General features: G+C 39.5%; 1 protein-coding gene across 3 annotated transcripts in view; it reads left to right on the plus strand.

Moving 5' to 3' along the window:
* Positions 1-26,009, plus strand: part of KCNQ5 (potassium voltage-gated channel subfamily Q member 5) — a 272,418-nt gene that overhangs the window by 125,903 nt on the left and 120,506 nt on the right. Inside the window, exon 1 of one of the 3 annotated variants that reach the window (XM_033143242.1) lies at positions 13,356-13,437. The exons of the other annotated variants lie outside the window; for them this stretch is intronic. Within the exon in view, the coding sequence (XP_032999133.1) occupies positions 13,418-13,437 (20 nt within the window). The 5' untranslated portion in view covers positions 13,356-13,417. Of the gene's footprint in view, positions 1-13,355; positions 13,438-26,009 lie in introns of those variants that run through there. 3 annotated transcript variants of the gene reach the window in all.

Below are 26,009 nucleotides of genomic sequence, written 5' to 3' on the forward strand. Positions count from 1 at the left end.
CGGTAGCAGATTCTTTTTCAGTTACACTGGACATGTATATGAAAGATAATAGTAACATGTTATTATCATTTCCAGTAGGTATTCTTTCCCATTCCTAATATTAATGATTTCTTAATCTAACCCTTGTGTAGCACCCATAGCTTTAACTGAATGGCATGGATTGCATTCCCCATTCTTAAGAACTGCTTGCTGTTTTTAAAAGTCCACCTGAACTAACATCAATGCTCACTGCCCATGCCCTTCCTGAATCAGCTGGACTTGTATCCTCCCTAATACCCTTCTTCCTGCTTCTTTTAGTCACTCGAGTTGTAGGGTTTGGTTCATGGTACAGAGTGCTTCCTCCCCAGTCCCAGACAATGGTGGGAGAGTTGGACCACAACTCCCATCATTACTGGTATCGGCCAAGCTGTCTGTGACAGATGAGAGATAATGTCCAACAATATCTTCAGCGGGGTTGACAAATGTGGTGCTCTCCCATCAGCCCCTGTCAACATGGCTGATGATCAGGTATGAGATGGAGTCCAACAGTATCTGGAGGGGGCACCAGATTGGATACACCTGATGCAGATGTTTGAAGGGCTTCAAATCCTTATTAGTGAATTTCCTCGGTCATTTGTTCTAATGGCTAGTATGTATGGAAGCATCCTCTGGACACTGCTTTAAATTGCTATATGTGACAACTCTTCCTCTTAATGTAAAGCAGCTACTTATCTGGGTGGGGACTTAAAACTCACCATAAATGTTACATGACCCCAAGAAACTGCAGGGATATCCAGTTTACATAGTGAGCCAGTTATGCTTGAGAAATACATGACTACCCAATCCAAACAGGGTTTTCATTGGTCTGCATCAATGAGCTATTTTGGTATCATTCAGACTTTGAATTTCGATCAAATTCTTTCTTTATAGCATTTTTTTTTGGATAAGAACAATAGAGTGGGGAAACATCTGAAAAACGTCATTTGAAATCTCCATCGTCCTATGTTATTCTGTAATGCAGACAAATTAGTTTATGGTTCAATAATACTGCCTTAAGAAGGAACTTTGAAAAATAAACTGAGTTGTTCATCCTCTCTGCATACAGATTACGTATAAAAGACGCTGTGGGAAGGTTAATACCAGTGAAGTGATATCTCCCTGGGGAGAGGGAGACGATGAAAGTGATGAAGTTATTATAAGTCATATACAAAATGAACAAACCGAAGAGAAGTAAAGAGTCCCAAAGGAGAAACTGTGCTAAATGTCTGCAGTTTTTCATTCATGTGAGAGTATATGTTGCTATAAGGGAGTCTGTAAACCTATTCTAAAAGATGGCTTGCATATTTGTGAATTCTTTATCTGAAGTAGAGGAGCAAGCAGACAAACGTGTCACACAGAACATGCTGTCTTCTCTGAATCACACTGGATGCACGTATATTCAAGTGATATTCCTCAAAAATAGATGGAATAATTCCAGGAACTGGAGATGTTGCATAATCAACGTACACCTACACTGCCCAATTCCACTTTACTTCCATATCCAGGAAACTGTTTGATTCACCAATATGTGAATCAGCTCATAAATCAAGGGAGCGCAATTCAACCAGTTTAAAGGATTGCATATCTTCTGAGCTTCCTAAAATAAAAATGGAAAGGTATTGTGGCATAGCATAACTGCTTCAAGTTTTATGAGTGATATCTATGAAGCCCCTCTGGGTAAAAGATCAGTCCAATACAGATATATTTTAAAAATATTTTGACAGCCATTATTATGTTGCAGTTTTGTACTATAGCTTCTGGCTTAGTCTGACTTCAGTGAGAATTAAGAAACAGCAACCCTACATGCTCTGATATTTTACATCTACTCATTTCCCTGCCAACTATATAAACTTAATAGGGAAGTAACAGCCAGAAAGTGGAAGCATACCACACAGTCACTTTGAGGATAGTGTTAAATATGCCCATTCAGAGGCGACACGGTCTCAGTGGCTGTTGATATGTTGGAGGTTGGAAATTGATTTAGCATCCATTTCTGGAACATGGATAGGCCATCCAAAAGGATCCTTTTGAGATATGACCATGAGCAGTGGTGTGGGGGGAAATGGGTTTTTTTGGGGGTGGTGTTTTTTTTGGGGGGGGGGAGTATCACACAAAGTTTGGTGCCAGTAATTTAGGTTTCACAGTGAGATTTAAGTTCTACGATACACACAGGGCCGTCTTAAAGGGATCGGCCACCCTGGCGCGACGATCCCTCGCCGCCCCGGTAGGCTGCCTCTCCGCCCACCTCCCTCCCGCGCTGGCTGCCCCTCGGGAGGGGGGTGGGTGAGCGGGGGATGAGGGGTGTGGCGCTGAAAGCCGGCTGCCCTCCGGAGCCCCAGCTGGAGCGCTGGGAAGGGCGCACAAAGCCCCGCGCCACTCCAGCGCCACGCCCCTCATCCCCCGAGGGGCGGCCAGTGCAGGAGGGAGGTGGGCGAGCGGGGGGTGAGGGGCGTGGCGCTGGAGCGGCGCTGGGTTTTGCGCGCCCTTCCCAGCGCTCCAGCTGGGGCTCCAGAGGGCAGCTGGCTTGCAACTCGCCGGCGGGCGCGGGTTGGTGAGGGGGCACCCGGTACGCCGGCGGGCTCGCGGGGGCGCCCCTGGGGGGCCTGGCGCCCTGGTGCACCGCGCCACCCAGCCCCTATGATGAGACGGCCCTGGATACACATACGACCGCTACCCCATACAGGTGACATTTATGAGAATATTGGATTGTAATTATGCTTTAAAATCCTGATATTATTGTATGAACATGGGGCTTGAATCTTAAATCTTAGTGCCACCATACAGCACCAGCTGTGAGGAAAACTTTGGAAGTGTTTGTTTCCATTTTCACTTGGTTTAACTTTATGTGCAAACCATGAACAATGGTTAGTCTGAACAGGCAAGGATTGTAAATTACATTATGAAGTTTGTTTGGACGAAGCATACTAATTAAACCTAGTAGCAGTTTCTCCCAATTCAAGTGTTATTGACTAGCTGCATTCATTGAAAGTGGAAGCAAATGCTTCCATAAGTCCTCCTGGTGGCTGCACTGGAGGAAAGAGGGAGAAGCATACTAAATCCAAGGCTTCTTCACATAGCACTAAACCATAGTTCAATGTAGCATCCAAACTCAGCCCCAGTCTAATAGCTGTTTACTACACTAGACTCATTAAGCAATGTAAGTAAGTTCCCTCTTCATTGTTTTTAACAGATGACAAGAGTGACATTGAGCAACATTTATTCTTTGCTCACTTATAAGAGGGCTTGAAAGGAAAGCTCAGCTGTTTGCAAAAACAGATTGTAAAAGGTTGTTCTTTTCATAAATGCTTCAGAAACAATACGTCCTATTTTTTCCCAGAAAACACATTTGATTTGATTTGTTTCTCTGCCAAAGATGATACTACCATGACACCTACACTATAGTTCTTTGAAGGATACACACACACACACACAAACACACACAAAACATAACTGATGCAATATTCACAGAAAGGGGAAAAAACTGGGAGCTATCATTATGACAGCAATCTTAGTGTCCCAAAATAGCTACAACAGATCAGGATATACCAGGGTTTTAGATGTTGTCTGATTTTCAAATCGTAATTTAAAACAAATCACCATCTCCTGAGTTCAGATATTACATGGAGCTGTGGTTTATTTAAAACTGAAAGTAGAAGCGCCAAAGAGGAGGAGCATGTGACCCTGCGGTTTGCACAGTGGGAAATCAGGTGCAATGCTTTTTCCTACCTGAATTAGGAAATTTGTTTTTATCAGCTGTAGTCCTGCGCAGTGGGAGCAGCTTGCCCATTGGAGTTGAGCTGCAGCTGTAGCAGCAATAAGCATCACTGCCCGTTACTGGGAGCGGGAAAAGCAAGGTAATGGCTGCACAGGGACACTAGCAAAGCCAGTCCAGCCCTCCCACCAGTGTACCTGTATGGTGCCAGCTTCACTGCTGCCTCATCCTTCTCCCTCCTCTTAAGTGGCAGCATCGCTGCTGCCAGGAGACCTTTGCTGTGACTCCACTCTACCAGGCAAGCCACTCCTGGTGCTCTGAGGTAGAACTTTTTTGTATAGGATATATCTAATATGTAAACCACATAAAACCAGCAATGATTTGACTGTATAATACATTTATTTACAAAATACCACTTCAAAACCTCAAGAGTTGGAAGTTTGTTTCACAGTTTTGGTGTTATTTGAAAACACCACAGGTCATGAGCAGTAATGTAACTCGTGTTCTATAAATGCATGATCAAATACTGTACAATGGGTGATATTCAGTGCTAGTCACGCTCAGAGTAGAGCCGCTGAAATCAATGGAATTAAGTGACCGTTTATTTCAACAGATTAGCTCTGAATGTGACTTAGTTCAATATCACTTGGTGTAAGTAAAATTATATACAGGCATAATTAGACAAGTAAACAAAGAGCTGTGATTACATCTGCCATATCATTAAATTTTAGTAAATAGGTGTTGTGGGGGCACAGATTGAGACTGTTGTGCTCTTGGGGGGGTGTTCTTTCCTCAGTGGTGGTTTTTTTAAGGAATCTTTCTCTCCCTCACTTTCTCACACATACCAGAGTGGTTGTATGCACCATTAGGGGAAACTTTATATGTATACTTTATACACACACACACACACACAACTTACACAGAAAAAATAGCAGCTTTAGAGGGGGTGATTTTCATTAGGAAGACAGCCTGGATGGAAAGCTTAAAACACAGATAGAGTCTCAGTTGCTGTTATTTGATAAAATGGAAAGAGATGAGAGTTCTGATCACAAATCGCCACCATATCCTTGAGTTAGCCCCAATGTATCCTTCAGTTTGCTCAGATAGACGTTTACCACTGTCTGTGCTTCCAGAGCACAGATAATCTGCTTTCCATTTGTATCTTCTGCTTTATGACCTCTCCTGCACCTTTGCAACACTCATAGCCTCATCGTTTATTTTGCTTCCTCTTTTTTTCTGTTTGGTCTCTTACTGTCCTTATCATACCCCCTAATAATTTCTTATATTCCTGTAATCCTCCTAGTGCCTCCTCTCAAAAGTTCTTGATTGAACCAGTTATAAGATCTGCAGCCCAGTCTATCTGTATTAGGTTTCATATAATGGAATAAATATAACCAGAAGCTATAGCAAAATTCCATAATTAAATAGTGGGTCAACCTCCGAGGCCTTGTGGGCCTAATTAGGATTGCACAAGATAGAGCACAAGATAGTGGACTTGCATTACAATCCTAAACACCCTGGATAAGTGACCAGCTATGAACCATATGTCTATGCCTTGGGTTCCATGACAGAAGAAAGACAGAATATATATGAGAAAATACAGGTTTAGCTCAGAAGTAACGACCAACATTCCCAGTGGGGTTTACTCATGAGCGTATTCAGTGACTACCACGATGGCAGGGATGGAATTAGCTAGCATGTCCTTCTTCTCCCCTTACATAATTCTAACCGTGTGAGTCTCTTGAGTGCCTGAAGAGGGTTATCTCCCCCCCCCCCAAAGAAGTGTCTTGTTTAAAATTCATTTAATTTATTTCAATATCTGTCTTGAATACTTGATCAGAAAGGCACCATAGAGAAATGTTTAAAATAAATAAATAAACCCCTAATCTGAAGTTGGATTGGCTTTCTGCACTCAGAGGCAACTTTTCTAAAAAGCTGCAGTCGTGTGCCAAGAAAACCAATATGGGCTCGGCTCAGCAACAGCATCAGAAGGCGTTGGTTGACCAAAAATGAAAGAATACACAGCAGCAAATGGCAGCACGAGTGAGCTATGCAAGCCAATTCATACATTACTTTAACAGCATGACTTTCAGAAGCTTTGAGTGCCTCACAACTCAATTTGCACTCCTCACAATTTAATTGCCTGCAATTAAAGTAATATTTGAAGTGAGACTCCAGGTGACCTTCTGATTGGTGACATCCATGAGTCGCTCTTCAAATATTAATTGTGGGAATCAGAAAGAAGCGTGAGGCACCTGAGCTTCTGCAGGGTGTGTAATTAAAATAAGGCATTAGCTGGCTGTCAGAACAGAAGTCTGAGCATTTATGTTGCCCACAACATTTCAGAATTTAGATAACTGGTGTTGTTTTTTTTATCCCTTGGTAAATTCATGTTCCACAGACATAACACATACTTGTGCACATTCTGTAGTAAGGCAGAGACTGGTGATAAAGATAATACTAAACTATGTATTGTTATAATTCCTCTTTCCAAAGTTTTCTTGTTTGACTCATAACCATCGTGTAAAGAAAAGACTTGGGTAATGGGGGAAGAATATAGCATTAGGCTGCAATCCTATACATGCTTTCCTTAGGGTAAGCTCCACTGAATGGTTTTGAGGGCAAAAGGCCTGAAGTGGGGAAGCCTCCTCCACCCATGGAGGCTGTGTGTGTGATTTAAGAACCTGCACAACGGGGGAGCCTCATTTAGCAGAGGAGGGCCCTGCCTCAGCCTTCGCCCTCAAACTTGATAGAAATGATGCTATGATAGGTGGAGCTCGGCAATGTGTCCCCGCTTCTCCTTGCATGTGTGTTTGAATGGGGCTCATGTCATTCTGACCTCCCACATCCTGCCCCCACAGACATTTTCTTAATTGTTGATTATTAAGAGGGGAAAGGGGTTTTTTGATTTTGTTTTTTAATAGTAGGAGTACTCAAACATCACTTGAATTGTGGAAATCAGAATTGTGGGGCCCTTGAGTTTCCGCAAAGTGTGTAATTAAAAGTAAGGTAAATCCATTGCAGAATGGATCTGAGCAGGTCCATCGTTCCGACACAGAGATTGCCATGATAAGTTTTGCAGGTATTTATACCTGGTATTTCACAATAGCTGGTTCTGCATTACAAAAACAAGCCTAGAATCTCTCCAGGCTAGTGCACTGATCACCTGGAGCAGCCACAAGGAGGAGGAGTTGGAATTTTTTCTTCCCAGTATAATAAATGCAGTTTGTTGTATCGTCCAAACCTCAGACAAACTGGATAACCTTAACTATGGTTAGTGAAACCAAGCCAGCTACATAAATTATGGTTCAAAATGGAAGCAAACGCTTCTGAACATCTTGCGGCTACACTGAACAAGGTAGAAGTGCACTAGCTGGCAAAGGGAGCAAGGCCAGGCTCATTCACATAATTCTATGCTGTGGTTTAGCAAGTGGTGCATTTGAATCAGCCATATCACTCTACTGTACAGTATTACACCAATTAGCAACTTCAAGCAGCACAAAGCTGTTCATTTTCACCAGTATCAAAACTGTTGCATGAATTATCCAAATGCCAGGATACAACAGCTCATTAGCAGCTCTCTTAATGATGTGTACACGATAATCTGCCACTTTTCCTGGTGTTATCACCGCTGGTGGGAATTCCAGAGTGAGTGTAAAATACACATCTAGAAAACAGTGGAAGTAATTTCAGCTCAGATGTCCATTTGGACACTGAAATTTTCCCCAAGGGCTTTTCATAAATAGATTTAATGCATACATGGAAATAAGCAGTTTCATTTATTTAAAAAATCCAGGGTGGAAGTTATTTAGATTCTGGATCAAGTGAGTATATTTTATTTCTTTATTTTGGCAATCAAAGTATAAGTTTGCATGTGTGAATGAATTTTAAACAAACACAGTAATTATTTGATAATGTGCTGCAGAGATACTGCCCTATACCGGTACTTCTTTTTCACTGTTATTTGAATAAGTTCTACCAGTAGAAGTTGCATCTGAGTATTTTTATCAGCTTCCTTATACCCTGTTTTCTGATTGTTGCTTGACATGCAAGATTTATTTTGACACAACCTTGTTACATTTTGACACTATAGTTTATCCAAGGAGAGTGAAATGTCACAGAATGGTACAAAACTGAAGTAAGGAATTAGCTTTTGACATTTTGCAAAGAATAAGAATAATAGGGATCCTGATTTTAAAAGACGGTTCAGTATGAAGGTATCCTTTAAGCAAACAATGGCTTTTTAAACATATTTCAGAAATGTAGCTGTCTTAGTCTGCTGTACCAAAAATAACAGAGTATTGTGGCACCTTAAAGGCTAACAGCTTTATTATGGCATTATTTTTCATGCATCTGATGAAGTGGACTGTGGTCCACAAAAACTTATCCAATAATAAATTTCTTAGCTTTTAAGATGTGACAAGACTCTCAGTTGTTTTTAACTATTTGTTCACTTGCATACACAAAATGTGAGAGACCTTTTCTAACTGTAACCATAGAAATAATTTTACAGACAGTGACAAGAGATTCAGGCTAGACTTGTATGCCTTTAGTGGACTGGTGTGTACAATACTCTGCCTTTGATCATAGAGTTTAATCTGCCTTTCTAGCACTTTCCAGCTGGTTCATGATCATTGAGCTGAATATTGCAATTATCATGTGACAACCAGGTTACCCACCTTTCCCCCTGCAAGTCAGCTATACCAGATAAATCCAGTAATTGGATCCAAAAAAAAACCACGAATGGGGGGGGGGGATCCATTAGCATTGTTCTACAAACACAAGCTCTTACACAAGCTCAATAACATCTTTGGATTTTACTTTTCTCACACAGCACTCTAGCATGAAATCTACTGTGACTAAAAGAAGCCTTTCATACACAGAATGCACCTTGGGATTCAACCCATGATATAAATCTGTAGTATGTTCACATCTGGAATATTGTGTGAAGTTCCAACAAACTCCTTTTTTAAAAAAGGATGCCATAGAGTTGGAAGATACAGAAAAGGACAATTAATATGATCAAGAATATGAACAACAGAGAAATTTTCCATACATATATGTCTGTCTGTCTATCTATCTATCATCTCACAAAACCAGCTGTGAAGTTCACCCTTGAAGGAGTTTAAGGAGTTGTGTTAAGTCAAAATTTTACTGACTATGCACATTAATATCTTATTTGATATGCTTTTCTCTAGCATCTTCTAAATTAAATTTGAGATGTGAATGAAATTATATTTTTGGATGTTTTTACATTGTGTTGTAGAAATAGTCCAAGGTGCTAGGTTAATCCAAGGTGGCTAGAGTCTGGAGTGTCAATAGATCCAAGAGAGAGAGAAAAAGTTCTTCCCAAACCACAAGCTTCATCAGTGCAGAGTATTATTATAGTCAACTAGCATAATAACCTTTAAAGATGATGCTCATTGGCATGTATCCAGTTGTGGCAATGATCTAGCTCAGGCTTTCTCTCCCTGTGCTCTGCGGTATATCTGTAAAAATGCGGTTAAAAATCACACTGCATCTAGCACAGCCTACAACACTTGCTACAACAAACAGAAAAAATTAAGTGGTTTGCAAAGACCTTGAGCAATTTTCAAGTGCTTCATGGCAAGGGGGAGTTGGGAGCCAACTGCACTAGTGGAAAGTGCCTCTGCTTGCATAAGGCAGGACACTAAACTTTTGCTCCTGCCTGCTGCAGCCATCTGCGCCATTGCTCATTCTATTATGGAGCCCCCTAACCCTCAGGAGCAACTTTTCAGGGGCATGGGGAACTGTAATGGAGGGGGGGATATGGAAAAATTGAGTGCCCTGCCTTGTGTGAGAAGTGTTGTCCGATAGTGCAATGCCACCATATAGCTTATTTTTTTTAAGGGGGTAATTTAATCTAAGACATATGTTCAAAGATGGCTTTGTTCAGTCTCCAGCAGTGGCAGGCTGGGATAAAGCCAGACTGTTACTGCTTATCCAAAACATTATTAGCTATTATGTTTGACCAATCCTCTCTGCATTGTTGGAAACATAATACTAGTCTAGTTGAAACTTTGTTCTGATCCAGCAAAATAACATGCGCTCATTACTTATAGGACTTCATCTTTTATTTCTCTCATTTCCAACATGCTTTGATAAGCAGTTGTGTATGCCCCTGAATGCAAACTTAATACAGAGAACCTGGGGAGAGCCATTTGTGACAATGCAGTTTAGCTGTGATGAATGCTTGAACACAAAGGTTGTGATCATTGGTAATTGTGGCATTAGACTTAATTAGGCAGACCCAAAGATTTCCCACAAGGACTTGGAGGCAATTGCCCTTTGAGGTTGTCAGAGAATAAAAGATGGCAGAATGATAAGTGGCCCAACTTTTTTATTATTTAGGTCTTACACCACTATTCTAAGTATTCAGATTAAGCATGTGCACTGCTCCAAAAGAGTTCATTTAATATGTAAAGAGGTATGATTCAAATTTATTTCTCATTTTCTCAACAATATTCAGTGAATAACTAAAGACACAGTAGTAGCCCAAGAAAAACAACACATAAAATAATACGCTTTGCTAGAACATTCGCATTTACAGTTCTGTTTTAGCACAAAATCATCACTTGTACATACAACTAACCTGAATTTTTATAGCATATACTATACAGCATTTTTTTTTAAGCCCAGCCTTAATGTTAGTCATTAAGTTAGCTGGGCAATTTTGTCAGCCTATGTTTGGAGTTCACTTTAGTGCTATGGCACACAACTTTTTGGACAGAGAGAAATAAGCAATGTGATTCAGATTTCGTGTGCTATGGATGCTTTTAAATTAAAGTGCATCTTCAGATTAAAGTAAGGTTTTGTGAACAAGCTGCATTTACTAACGGTACAGCTGGTTGTGAATAAACTTTGAATTATTTTGCTAATTGTTTTACGCATCTTTTAGTTGACAGAACTGAAAGAGAAGGGAATGAATCTTCGGAGCACTTTGAGGAGAGATAGGAAGATAAGATTTAAAAGTACACTAGGCCCGCAGTTTATGCACTTTTAACTTGTGCACATTCAAAGGGGGAGGGTGTCTGGGGAAAAGACGTTGGTAATCCAAACCCGTTATTGCACCCAATGCATTTTGACTATACAGGCACCTCCCCACTCACACACAACCAGCATGCGCACAACTGCTGACATGCACGCTGTTTTCGGTGCCAAAAGCAGATGGTGTGGAACCGACTTGCATGCATTCCAGTGACACAGATAGTGGCTGGGAACAGAACCCCCATGTAAGTGGCAGGCTTGCTGTACCTTAGGTGTATTTCGTTTTTTCATTTTTTCTTTTTGTAGGCTATTTATGCTACCGGTACTTCAGAAAAAAATAAAATACATATTTTATTGGGTAGATACAACTTATTTCAGAATGTGGGTAATGTGGGGAAAAGAGGGCTTCCCAACTCATTATCTTATTTCGAGGTGTTTCGTATGCATTTGGTATGTGTGATGGAAACTTATTCTAACCACACTGGGGTCCCACTTATTTATGGTCTAGTGTCAGTGACATTACCAAAAAAAATGATAACCCCTTCACCGTATGTTTGTTGGCAATTTGGGGGAAATGGCAGAAAGAGATATCCCTGTCTACTCTCCATTTACTCTGCTAATGACTCATCAATACAGAGGGCCCTCCATAAGTTACGTCCCAAGGGTTATTATCACTTACTGGACTTGTTTCCTAATGACAGACCAATCATTTGTTAACAGTCAATCCAAGATCTGAATATAGAGTGGTTTCAGGTATACTACATTTGGAAAGTTTTGCATGATCCTGTGATTAAGACCCAAGCAACGTGTGAATTTACACAAGTGGAAAATGTTGTTGTTTTTTAACCTGGGCCCAACAGCAAAAGATTTGTGTCAGGGGCTTAGTAAACATGGAATTTGGACATCTAAATAGCTTGAAGCGTATATGGGAAACAGACTTGCAGGAGAATATTGTGGAGGATAAATGGGAAAGGGTCTGGAGGGGAAATAGTTAAACATATCAATATCAGTCAAAACAAGGGAGCTTGCATTAAAAATAAATTGCAGATGGCATTATACACTGGTTCAACTTCCCTGCATCACCTCCAATCAATCTTCCAGTTGTGAAAGAGGATGTGAAAATAGAGGAACGTATTTTCATATGTGGGGGGAGTACCCTTAGGCACAGGCATTATGGTCCAGTTTTTTATTGAAATGAGGAATATTCTTGGAGAACCTGTTCAACTACACCTCAACTGGCGCTATTATCAATATTTGATAGTAGAAATGAGGAAATGAAATTGAAGACATTATTTATTTTTTTATTAGTGGCAGCACATTCTACCATGGTTCAGAAGTGGAAAACATTAGAGGAAACTGGCTCTGGAAAATGGTGGCATAAGGTCTGGAGTACAGCTATACAGGAAAAGCTTGCATGGCGTGTAAAACTCTTGTCTGGTAGGACTAAGCCAGAAGCCTTTTGAGCAGTTTGGAAAGATCTTATGCAATATACAAACAGGGCCACAGCTGCCACACTTCCTGATAGTAGCCTCAGCAAATATGTGCACTGGCTTTGAGTTTCAAGAGAGGTAACCATGTTGGTCATTAAGGGTCCACTAGACTCCTGTTCATATTGAGAAAGACGAACACATTTATTGTGGGATAAGTTGCATGGACAGAGTCCACCTCATTAGATATATCTGATGAAGTGTAGTCTGATCTACAAAAAATTATGCCATCATAAATTTATTTGCCTTCAAGACTCTTCGTTGTGGCTTTGAGTTGAACCTGAAGATGGCCATCAAATCAGCATTTTAAAAAAAATAACTAGAAGGGACAGACTACTTCCCATTTTATATGCTTTAGTAGAGTTTCATTTTCTAATTTTTATGGTGATGGTTCATTGCTGAAAATAGATTCAATCGGGATACTGGGAAATTGGTTTCTTTGTTTAATAGTTAAAGAGAAAAGACCAGAATGAAAGTGTGTGTGTGAATAATACATGACAGTAATTTGGGACATTATTACAGAGCTTATGCTATGTGAAAAGAATCAGATTTTTTCTGCTAGACCTAGAGGAAGAGATAATTTTGGTTTTGCCTTTTTTGGTTTTTAGCATTGGATCACCTGTTTCTCCATTAGTCATGCTATCAATTATCTTTTCAACCTAGCAACAATGTAATTGCTTTTGGTAACACTCTAATAATGCTGCTCCAGGGTTGTCAGCATCAAGAATCATTTGTGCCTGCCTAGTCTCGATGTTTTGAAACAAGTTGGATTCTGTACCATACCTACTACTTTGAAAAAATTGGGAAATGCACCCCAAAAGTCAAGGAAGTAAATATATGTATTTGGAATGCTGAAATATAGTTTTCCAATTTAAAGCAGAGGTGAGAAAAGTTCCCCAAGGCAATATTCCTATATAGTCGATTAGTAGATGTGAAATTTATTTGCAGTGCAAGCTGGAAAGAACCTAACAATGGGGGAGGAGTACAGTTTTGAAAATAAAGGGCAACGTTTATTATTATGATGGACTGAAAGCTGCTGCTACTCTGGAATAACTTTAGTTACAATGGAACATAAACACAGAATTCCCTTTCTCTTGTGATTGTCATGGTAACTGTGGAATGGAGAAATATTAGAGTGAGGAAGAAAAACTTTTCATCTACAGTATTCACTTCTGTCTCTAACAATTCCCTTATGAACTCAGATGGCATTAGGTAAGAGGCTTCTGTTGACATTATTTAAAATCAACCTGTAGGGAAGCACTTTAGAGACAAGATTAATACTGATTCAAGAGGCATTTTTATTCTCACTGTGAATGAAATGCTCTGCTTGCTTGCTTTGCGAATTATTCCTTTGCTAAGAACCAGTGGAGGAGGGGATTTTTCTAAGTTTAATTTGAGCAAATTTGCATGACTAATTTAATGGATTACCCAAAAATGAACCGATCGGGGCTCTATCACCTAATATGCAAACATATATACCATGTGCAATTATAACACCGTGTGAAATCATTCCTTAGTTCATGTATGTAAACAATGGAGTTGATTGTATAATCCAGATTCAGAGCTTGTTGTCTCATGATGTTAGTTCTTAAATGAGTGCTGATTATATATGTAACTGTCTTATACTGAGTTGGATTATTGGCTCAAGTATCCCAGTCTACTATGACTGATGATTGTAGCTGTCAAGGGTATTATACGAACCTTTCCTAACTGTGGTACCTAAGATTCCTTTTCAACTGGGCATCCCAAGAACTGAATTCAGACATGCCTCATGGTTCAGTTGGAACTTAAAAGTAAATGTGTATATGATTGAAGACTGAATATTCAAAATGTTTTTGTATTTTCATATACATACTATTTAAAGTGCTTCCTATTGCTTTGTTGACCCACTGTAGTTTTCACATTGGGTAGGGGGAAATGTCTCCTAGCTTTGGATAAAACTAAAAGGGAAATAATCTGTCTTCTGTTTGACCGAGTTTGATGTACAGGGAAAGGAGCTCAAACATGAAGTGGGAGTAGCAATTTTGTACTAAAATTAAAGCTTGTAGTTGATTAATTACACTGATTAATGCATTAAAGTTTGCATCCCTACTTCTTATCTGTATTTTCAAAAAGTTGAGTTGATATAAATTTAAGTGATGGACTTGGCTTGAATTGTGCTGTAATCATCCAAATCTCTGTCCATAATGAGGTCAAATTCTGGCCCTAAGAAATGTTATTTCAACTCCCACTGAAATTAGTGGGAGTTTTGGACATCCAACTGTAGGCAATCTGGCAAATTTTAAATTACTTATAATAGAAGACAAAAAGAACAGTGTGTCACATACATATGTACGCACACAGAGAGAGAATGAATATGGATTGTGGATGCAAGATACTTCTGCATTTTCACCACAAAGGAAATCCTTAGAAAAGACATAAGTGCGTTTGGTGTGCTGCTTAACATCACATTATTAGAAAACCACTACATAAATTACATTAATAGAATCAGCCAAAGATTAACATCTCTTCTTGTATTAAACTACTAATCGTAAAGGCATGGCCTTCATTTGGACAAAAAAAAATGAAAAAGATTTTGTAGGGGCTCAAAAAAATGCCGGGGGGGGGGGAGGAAAACTTAATAGGAGAGCTATTCTCTCCCTTCACGGAAGGGCTATTTTCAATTTCTCAGTATCCCACTGCTAATGCTCAGTTTTCAGGATTATTAATTACATATTGTGTTAGCTCAATTGCACTTACACAGCTCATGTTTACATTTGCTTGCATATGGTTTTTGGTTTTATAGGTTTCATATCTGCTCTTTGGACATGGCTACTGTCAGCACTGGCCCACCTGTGAAGCAAAGTAAAGCAGTTGCCTCTGGCAGAAGCCCCTCAGGTGCCACCCCAATGGGTGCCCCGCCACCTCCACTTCTGGTATAGGCACCAACTGCTAGTGAAAATCTCATGCATTTTCCTTTCAATAGATAATTAGAAGACCCTCTGGGGAAATTTAACCCTTATCATTTCCCCTGTGCTGCTTCCCCAGTGTAAATCATCCCTATGCTGCTTTTATCTTCATGTGGAAAACCGGCAGATAGTATACCTGCATTTACTCCCACCCTCATCGTAGAGGTGCAAACATCTCCCTTGACTCCATTTCATCAGTCTTCAAAACGGCCAAGGTACTTACTAAAATGAAATGAAATGTAACAAGATATCTTTATCATAGATCCCTCACACCATGCCTAATTTGAACCTGTGACTCTCCACATGTTGTTTACTCCAGTCCCCATCAGTCCCAGCTAGCAATAGGCAATAGTTGGGATGATGGGAACTGTAGTTCACAATCAGTTGCACAGGAAGGAGGGATTGGATATACCTTCTGTGTCAGTTGGTACACGTCTATTTTATTTAAATTTAAAACATTTGTATGTTGTCCTTCATTCAGTTCAGATTCCAGTAATAATCACCAGGCCTTTAGTCACAGTTAGTCTTCAGATTTAAGGAGGAAGCAAACAAGTATGGAATATTACGGTTATGTAATAGAATGAATTATAAATTGCCAAATATATTGAAATCAGTGACAAACTATCCATGAATGGATATAGGTTGCATATAGGATTATTAGCCCTTTTCTGTTGGTAATTTGATTTGGGCATGAATTGTAGTGCATACAAATTATGCTCTCTACAACTTAAATGCAAAATGTTTTTCTGCTGTTGATTCCAATGCAACCTTCAAAATAATTCTGTTACCTTATATTGTGGTGGGGGTAGTTAAACCATCTAAGCTCTTCACTGTCTGGTATTTTTAAAGAAAGGGGGCTGATAGAATCAGTCTTTGTAGTCCTGTCAGGATGTGCAAGATAAGATCATCTTACAACTGAGGATTTAACTGATAATCTCCAGAGGGTCTAAAGGACTGTAGGGGAAAGAACATATAGGAGGAATTTCTAAGTACATCAGATAATAAATGATATGTCTGTAGAGTAAAACACTATTCAGTGTTGTAAGTATAATTCTGCTGGCTTTGTTCCCACTCTCTAAACAAACAAAACACAAAACAAATAGTGTTTATCGAGTCTGCCTTGTGTGTCAGATTTCAGTTTCAAATAAACTATTCATTTTCATTTATTTTAGACACTTATTCCTTAAATAAGGCAGTCATACCTTTAGCCAAAAAGCAACTTTAGATATTGCAACAATAGACATTATTGGACTAGCAGAGAAGGAGTAATGATAATGATTTATAGGGGGAAATAAACACCTTATATTTATAAATAACTGAAGAAAAGACATTTAATGTTCCTGCACTCATACTAACAGCATGTAGTAATTACCATTTCCAGTAATGAAATTAGCTGGCACACCACAGAGGCCAAGACTTAGCTGTCTTAGAAAAATCAGGAGATCATTAAAGCAGGCTCTAAACATGTTCTGCCCTATTTATTTTTTAAAAAAGAAGAATAACTCCTCTAACTTTGCATTCTATCCCCAGCCCGGAATATGTTGTATTTGCATTTAATTTTAGAACCTACAATGCTACATACTGTGAAACTGCTTTTGCATAACTCTGTAATTTATGAGATTCATTCTGTTTACAGAACCTACCAAATAGCATTTTCTTCTTCAAATTCAATAGGTTTTAATAGCATTGCATAAACATCTCTTTCACCCCATCTCTTGATTATACTGGGGAGTGACCAATAGACACAGCACTGTCAAATGTGGGCTGGCCTTGACTCCTTAACTGTTTCAATTATTTGGAGAATTCAGGCCATGGGTGCTGCCAAAAACCAAGGCCCCATTTTATGGCAGTCATACAATACAAGCTGCAGCTATGTGGCTCTTTCAGGTGATATGATTACTTCCGCCATACCACAAGTGCAGAATACTATCCGAATGAGCACACTTGTAGCTGCCTTATGCCAGCTCATGCTATTTGGAGCATCTAGCCCTAGCACTATCTACCTTGACTAGCAATGCCAGAAGTGCCAGGAAGAAGACTTTCACACCACCCTTCTGTCTGAGATCCTTTAACTGGAAATGCCAAACACTGAGCCTGAGATCTTATAGGTTGAAATGATGTTTTACAACTATGACTAAGCTATGGCCTTTCCCACCTGATGCCTCTGGTGCTAGCATTCACATTGCTGTTTACTACAGTGCCAGAGTGCTCCCACCACTGGTTTTTTTAAAGCCAGATTCACATGACATTAGCCACAATCCATCTTTGTACCTGCAGCTTTTAGATAAATACTCCTCTTAGAGGTGCTTTTCCTCAAACCAGCTTCCATCTGATTCAGAAATGGAAGCCACGGTTCCATTGTGGCATGATATGATTGTGGCTTTTGTGTGACATTGCATGTGCAGATGAAAACTTCACTTGGTGTGTGGAAAGAAGTCACCAGGTGAATGCAGTCCACATCCCCCTCTTTTGTGAACAGCGGCATAAGAAACTGGCTTGGAAATGCAGTGGGGGGAAATGCCCTCACCACGTTTCAAGGTGCAAATGTGAACATAGTTTTAATCTAAGCATACAGTCTGGGAAACTCACATTCCTGAGGCTTGCACATGTTAGCGTTGGAATATAGAGCCCAAATTATGTATTATATAAATCCAGCTGCACATGTTCTCAAAGAGTGAGGTTTGCTGCAAGAAGTTCCCAGCATATATGGTATATGAAAAGCTAAGGGAGATGCTGTGGTTTGTAATGCCACTAGGTACTGAAAACGATTTGGGGTCATTTGTGCTATACTGAAAAACAAATTGCACCTGTTAGGTTCAGTGGGCAAAGAGTGCAGTTCTCCTGTTACCTGCAATAGAATCTCAAGACATTTGCTCAAGAGTTACCCTTCTGAAGATGTAAGGATAATTTTATAAGAAGCAGTTTGAAAATTGTACATCAGGTCTTCACACATAAAATAAAGGTTGATTATGGATTTAAGTTTTGATTGGGGCATTTCAGTAAGAAATATAGCTCAATTAAGACACAAAATTATAGTGGGAATTGTGTGTGTGTTTGAAGTTTTTTTTAATGCAGTTTTAAAAACTAAATAAGCACATTGTTTTGAATCTCTGAAATTGTTTTTAAATTATAGTAGCTGCTACTTTTGACAAGAAATGTATTCTCTGTCATTCTCATTGCCATTTTTAAAAAGCGCACCATGGGTGGGATTCAACCTATGAGTCCCATCAGCTGAAGCACTGTGCAACTGGGCTTTCCCCTCTTTCTTTCCCCATGCCCCCCACAATTGGCTGTGTGGGGAAGACCCCCTGGAACACACAGCAGGGAGAATGTTCCATCTGGCAAGCCAAAATGCTTCCTTTGATGGAACAAATGCCTTCGTGTGATGTTGAATTCCTTCCCATTACTTTGCAACATCAAAATTAATATACTGTTTTTCTTACTAGAGATGTCCAGCTTTGTGGCTTTGCTCTTGAAGACATTCTGGAAACTTTAATACGTCCATAATGTTCCGGCAGGGAAGTGGAAGAATGGGACACAATACTCCCGTATTTTACCAACTCCACTGCAAAAAAATAATAATCTGGGCTCACTTCAAGGTACCCGCTTAGAATTATAAGGCCCTGAACAGCCTGGGCCGAGAGTACCTTTGGAATCACCTTGTCTCATGTGGCTCAGTTGGTTAGAGTGTAGTGCTAAGAACACCAAGGTTGCAGGTTCAGTCCCTGATGGCTCCATATGGAAGTTGGACTAGATGATACTCAAGGTTGCTTCTGCAATTCTGTGATCTATGGACTTGCCCAAGAACTCAGCTCTGTATCCAGAGGCCTCTTCCATATCACCTGGGGTACAGTCGGTGCTCACAATTCTGGTGCTCAGATTTTTGAAGAGTTTGCCTAGAAAGGTGTGCTTGGCCTTCTTCATGGGCAAGGAAGATGACTGTGTCCAACTGAGTGTTCTCTCTGTTTGGCTTCTTTTGTGTTGTTTTAGCTGCTGCTTTTTACTGCTTTATTTCTAATGCTGTGCTTTTATGTATAACAGTGTGCTTATAATTGGTCACCACAATCTTGGTGGACTGGGACTTTCATCCATTCACTTGGTCCTTTGCAGCAGTCATTACTGAGATGGTCTCTATAACTATATATATATTTCTTTTCTGTGAGAAGCCAGCTGCTTACACAGTACTTCTCCCTCCAAAAATCAGATGTGATTTATTACTGAGCACGGCTGTGTGTGCAGCAGCTCTAATAGGTTTAGTAATAGCCTAACTGCATTTTCTGCTTAATCGCGTTAGTAGCCATTTTAGTGTTTAATTACCTTTCCAATGTCCATAATAGGAGTAGCATTGTTAACATATTACATTTTAAATGAACCTGAAAAATTCAGGTCATCCTCCTTAGTAATGATAAGACTTAACCGTTCCAACAGAGGGGATTAGCTTTAACAATTATACCTCTACTAATTAAAGCTATTTTTGTATCACTGAGCATGTAAGTGAATGGCCTAACGAGCATACATCCTGAGACTTAAACTATAATAGTGATTCCTTCTCCTTTTGAGTACTGAAATCAGACATGATGCAGGAAATCCATTTTATTTTATTTACTTTAAAACATGCACAGTTTGGAAGTTTTGATCACCTCATTGGTACTGGACAAGGGAGTCATTTCCCTGATCTAAATCTCACCTCCTGACTCTGTTGGTGAAAAATGTAGGAATATATGTTGTGCTTTAGTAATTGTGGAAAACATTAACCCACAATCCAGTAGCCATTCATATATCTGCCATCTCTTAAAGTAGATTCTGTGATTCTATGAACCTCATTAAAATTGTGCCTTGACTGTACAGTGCAGATGAACTGCTGGATGGAGAGGGAGTCTATATATCTTTAAGTTAACTCTCCCAGTAAACTCCTGCTGCTACCATATACCTTAAAAATAAACAATTCCTTAATTACTCCTCTTTCTGTCGGTGTGAGAAACCCATAACTGAGACTTAAGAGTCAGCTACATTCGTTAAGATAAAGCGCGTTATAACGCTGTGACACCAGATGGCGCTGTGTAGTCCCATTTTTCGCCAGCGGGATTTCCCTGTGTGTATTTTTCAGCGCGTTTAACTGAATCGCTTCTTTCATGTATCTAGATCTAGTCAGAGCTTGAACAAAATATCAAAATAATAAGGATTAATAAATATGTGATTACTTTAAAGATCACATAAAATATATAGTTGTAAGATGTTGCTACAGAGTTAAATTTTAAAACTTCACATGTTATATCTTACTTACTTTTAAATTGATTAAATGTATCAAATAAAGTACCTTATTGCCATGAGTTCCGAGGTGCCACCAGTCTCAGGGATGGCATGGCAGGCTGAGACAGATGTGGGGGAACAGGATGATGACATTGGGAAGTTATACAGGGAAACAGGGGCTGGAGGAAACAGATACACCCCTTTCTCAGGATATGGCTACTCCAGATGGGGAAGCAGGACTTCCACTTCCCCTCTTCCTTCCTGGGGAGAGGGGGCAGCCAGAGTGGAATCCAGAGAGGATGTCAGTTTAATATTTTATTTCATAAATGTTGTAAAAAGGGAACAAGATTTTTCAAAGTGTTCTTTGTTCTGTTTCCCTTCCCTCAATCCTATCATTTATGTTAATTTAGACTTCATTGTAATATCCAGTGTTTTATTGTAGGAATACAGTAGTGGGTATATGTCATTTTGCAGCTAGTAACATTCTTGCAGCTATTAATAAATTCCCTACTAAAATGCATTGTTCTAATATTTCATACTACCCAGAAGTATTACTATAGATTTCAAAGGCAACGAATAACCAATCACTGTTTCAGTATTTTTAATAAGCTTTGCATAGTATTTTACCTTTTCACAGCTCCACGATGTATGGATGAAATCATTTCCAACATCAGTTGCAAATTATGCCTTATTTAAACTTTGCGTAACTACTAAGGAATATGTAAGTCATCATCATCTAGTTAACCCTCTGTTTCAAAGAACAGCATTAATTCCTCTTCTATCTATGCAAGCCGGCACTCACAGAGCAGGGTTGGTTTCTCTAGTGAAGTCCTTTCTCAGGTTCAGCACTCAAGTGACGAATGCTCAACCACAATAAGGTCTTCTTTCTGAAAATACACTTTCATTTGTATCAGGACCACAATGCTGGCTTTAGAGTTCCAGCTCCCTGCTTGTTGAAGCCTCTCTGCTTCCTTACACACAACTCTTCTGAAACCGTTTATCACACTGTATCATTGAGGATGAACGCTCAATAAAGAGGTTGTTTGGAAGCAATGCCAATAGGGATTCAAGATAAATTCAGTTCACATTTAAAGGCAGTTCTACCTAATTTGCAGTTTCCAAAATAATACACAAACCAAAACAGCCATTCTTTGAATTTTGCAATGCAACTCTCCAGTGTACAAAAATGCATATACTAGGGTAAAACAGCATACAAATATGCATTATATTAGGGAAGATTGCTTTGCAAATATGTAGATAATAGACAATATTGAAGACAAGCATGTATTTATTATAATAAAATGCTGGTGGTTTGTTATGAAGACTAAAAAAAACAAGTAGAAAACTGATATGAAATGTGGAGAACTGAACTTAAGATTGGAAAACTGAGAAACTGAAAGTGACAGATTCATTGATCCCTAATCAATGAATTGAATATGGAAACTGCAGGCTGAATTGGTCTCTGCTAGCTGTTTAAGGTATCAGGCTACACCTAGGATACTGGGATAAATAATCAATGACTGATCCCAATTTTTTCTTTTATTCTTGACAACAAAAAAGCCCAACTGTTACAAATCTGTCTTTTTTTTTTCTTCGTTTGTGTGCTTGTTAAATTGGATACTGCTTTTGTTTCCTTTCAAGCAGTTTACAGGGTGGGTAGTAGGCATCGATAAATAAATAGTGGTTCTTAGTACCAAGGTCTCCATGAGGCCTGCTATAGTATTATTTTTGGATTGGTATCCTTAACAGCTTCCATTCTGATCTATTTAAAGCAACACATCATGACAGTTTTTGGCCTCAAGAGTTTCATTTTTATAGCAATTTTGTAGCCGGTGGAATGCTGGCACTGACTCAGCAATTTTATGCCACGATTCTACTTGCAGCATTACCTTACGGTTTTCAGACTGTCATCAGCCTTTATCTGTATTAGAAATTAAGTTGACCAGTCAGGAACACAGAGCCAACTTCTTCATAAAAATGATATAAATCTCAGCTCCTCAGAAGAAGCTCACAGGGTTGTATAAAGTTACTGAAAGCAAAAGAATGATAACAGCCCATGTTTGTCAATTAACTGCTAGATTTGCTAGCCAGATTAATCTTACATGACCATTCATTTAAAATATGTTTAATAATTATTAAAGTTATTTACCTAGTGCAGGCATAGGCAAACTCGGCCCTCCAGATGTTTTGAGACTACAATTCCCATCATCCCTGACCACTGGTTCTCTTAGCTAGGGATGATGGGAATTGTATTCCCAAAACATCTGGAGGGCCGAGTTTGCCTATGCCTGACCTAGTGGGACCTCAAATACTGTGACATTACAAAATAACTCAAGGGAGTTCATGCAAGTGAAAGTGTCCAATTCCCTTTTCTCCACCCTAGCAGCCAAATGCACCCCTCCATGGGATGACATACAGGGATCTACTCAGGGAGGGGAAGACTGCCCAAAATTAAGTGGAGTAGCCCCTGCACCCCAGCCCACATCATTCAAGAGCAGGCATGGCATCAGCATCCAGTCATGATGCGGCAAATTGCCAGGGGTTTGCTTGAAGAGCAGTGGAGCTGATGATGTCACACACTTTAAAAGAATTGCCTTGTCATGCTGAAGAGAACTGGCTGAAGCATCTGCAACCACCGCCAGCATTGCTACACTACCTGTAGGCCCCAGTGTACCATTTGCTGGGGATCAGAGGCATTCCCATTTCTTAAAGCTGGTGTCAGCTGCTTTAGTTTTATTCAATACTTCTCTGCTGAGTGCTGGGAGTGACTATCTCCACGTGGTCTGGTAAGTGGGGTTTTTTGGGGGGGGGCAGTTGAAGGTGGAGTCAAGGGGACAAAGCTACAAGAGAGACAAAAGTGGCAAGCAAAGTGGCTGCAAACACTGCCATAATCTAAATTTCCCTGATCTCCCCCCCCCCCAAATCAGGGTGGTATTTTTGCGGCTGCACAAAGCCTATTTTCCCATGGCCTCCTCAAACCTGGTGCCTTCTCTTTTCAGGATGGCTCCAAACTCTTCAGATAGTATTTTCAGGGAGGAAAGATGACTGCAGAGGGGAAGAGCAGAAGTTCCTTAAATTAACTTAGGATCCAAACCAAAGGCCTGATTGTGGGTGGGTAAAGACATTTTGTCGTTTTTGTTCATGCTGATAGGACAGCTGGTATTCTTACCTTTTATTTAGATATGTTAGACTTTCCAGAAGGATGGCAAAGTTAGTCTGTTGTTGCAGCAGCAACAATAACAAAGAATCCTAACGGCACCTGAAAGACCTTACTATGGCATGAGCTTTCATAGACAAGAGTCTATGATATATGTTAAGTACAGGCATGGTTAAAATTCTCTGTGTTCATGTATCTACCATGTATTTTAAATTAAATCTGTTGGTGATCTTTGGAGCTGTATGTCTTACAGCCCAGTGGAAAAAAAGTTTGAAGAAAACCTAACCCAAGAAAATATTTCATGTGTCATTGTGTGTGTGTGTGTTTTGGTGCTGGGGAATCTGATCAAAACAAACTAGATATAAGGAAGCAATTTGTGTCTTTTATCGCTGTTTTTGATGTAAGTTATAATACAAGTTGACTATGAAACTCAAGGATTGCAGTGACTGCAAACAGTAAAGACAGTAAAGAGCATTTAACTGTAAATCAGCCTAACCAGTAGAGAAGACATAAATTAAAAGATTATGGGGCTTAAGAGTAACTATTGGAGGAAAATTGATAGGGGGATAAGGGAAAACAGCATTTGGGGAGCAGCCATCACAGGAGTAAGATGCGATATGATCTTCTAGAGTAAAACAGAAAGGAAGGAAAGAATTAAAGTTGTATGCAAGGAGCAAAGGAACTGGGGGAGGGGGGAAGAGGGCTTCCTAACATTCTTGGCTGGAACAATGGAAAATGGATAGTAAAGAATATATTTTGCTTAAGTGCAGAACATGAGCTTCTGCCAACTTTGGTTCACTCTCAGGGATGGAGTTGCAGTTTATGTGGAGAGATATATACCAAGCGGCACATTTTTCAAACTGCAGCATGGCAGCAATCCAGGATTTGGCATCACAGGAAGTATGTGGAGGGTGGAATTGCATTGTCATACATATGGTTAGATTCACTGTTGTTCCTATTATATTGTCACTGAAAGGTTGTACTGGAAAACCCTCAAATTCAGACTATAAGATAACACAGAGTAGAAGCTTGGTCTCACACAAACCATTTAGCTCGCAATTTCTATTCCTCATTTACTCACTTTTTACAGGGAATCCAGACTATTATTTATTTCATTTATGAATCACTTCCCATGAGGCATCTCAAGCAATTTACAATACAATGACATATAAACAGTTGCAAATATATAAAATATATATATATAAAAACAATTGTATATTAAACAGTTTTAAAAACCAGCAATTATAAATATACAAACAGCTTAAAGCTAGAGCACACATGTAAAATCAATTCAAATCCAGGACAGATACCAATTGGGGCAGCGATTTTAGAAGGCTTGTTACAAACTCACTGCATCCTAACGTTTGGTTTTTAAGTTGTCCTACTATCTATTTTCCAACCTGGTTGCAGTGAAACTTTTCACTTAAAAATGCATTGTGGGCCAGCAAAATGTTTTTGAGGCTTTTCAGGTCTATTGTACCTTTAATTAGAAACTTTGTTTGCTTTCTGTTTAGATTGACTGTTTGTGGAAGGGAACTTCATGGCTTTGGGGAGGGGGGGTAAGCAAACATCTGGCTACCCAACTTTAATTCCCCGCCGAACATCTGTTTGAAGGAATGGAATGTGAGAATACTAAATATATCATGTTTATCTAGCCACAAAGCTTTAGTACATTAGATTGATACAGAGCTCATAGTTATGTAATCCCTATTTGATGTGGTTAAGTCTATCCCTTCATCTTACACTGTACAAATGGCTGTGTCTCTGAAGTCAAATGATCCCAAAAGAAAAGTCCTAGTATGTGATATTTTGTAGTATTGTCATGCTGTTTCTTTGATTACTTCTTTGATCACAGCTCAGCTGCCTTCTCTTCATTATCTTCTGATTGGGTGGTGCATATCAGTATTACTAACCCGATCAAAGTTTCTTAACTCATACAGGTAAATCTTTAAATAATAATAATAATTATTATAATAATTATTATAATAATAATAATATCCCTGTCAGTTGTCCTACACAGTTCAGCTTTTGGGGGGATTGTGAACACCAAAGAATTAAGAGCACTGCTGCTATTGTTGATATAATAACTGTTTCCTGAACATGCAGAAGGTTAAATGGGGTGGAACTGAAACACATAAAATCTCTGCTGTCAATGTCCCTAGGCTGCTCTTCACACCTTAATGCAATTGGTGTGAAGGTCTAAAGAGGGTTTTAAATGTGTTCCATTGAACATACTTAGAATCCTTCCTGCAAGCTGCAACCCTGGCTTCTCAGGGCTCGAATCGTGGGAAGTGTTTCTACAAACTTTCAGTTGAATGTGCTTAAAAACTATTTTCAGACCTTCACGCTAATTACACAAAGATCTGAAGAGACGTCTGAGGGCCACAGGTCATTAGGGGTGGTACTTGATGCACACTCCTGCCTTGAGG

Source organism: Lacerta agilis, chromosome 3, assembly GCF_009819535.1.
Source record: "Lacerta agilis isolate rLacAgi1 chromosome 3, rLacAgi1.pri, whole genome shotgun sequence".
Lineage (NCBI taxonomy): Eukaryota > Metazoa > Chordata > Lepidosauria > Squamata > Lacertidae > Lacerta > Lacerta agilis.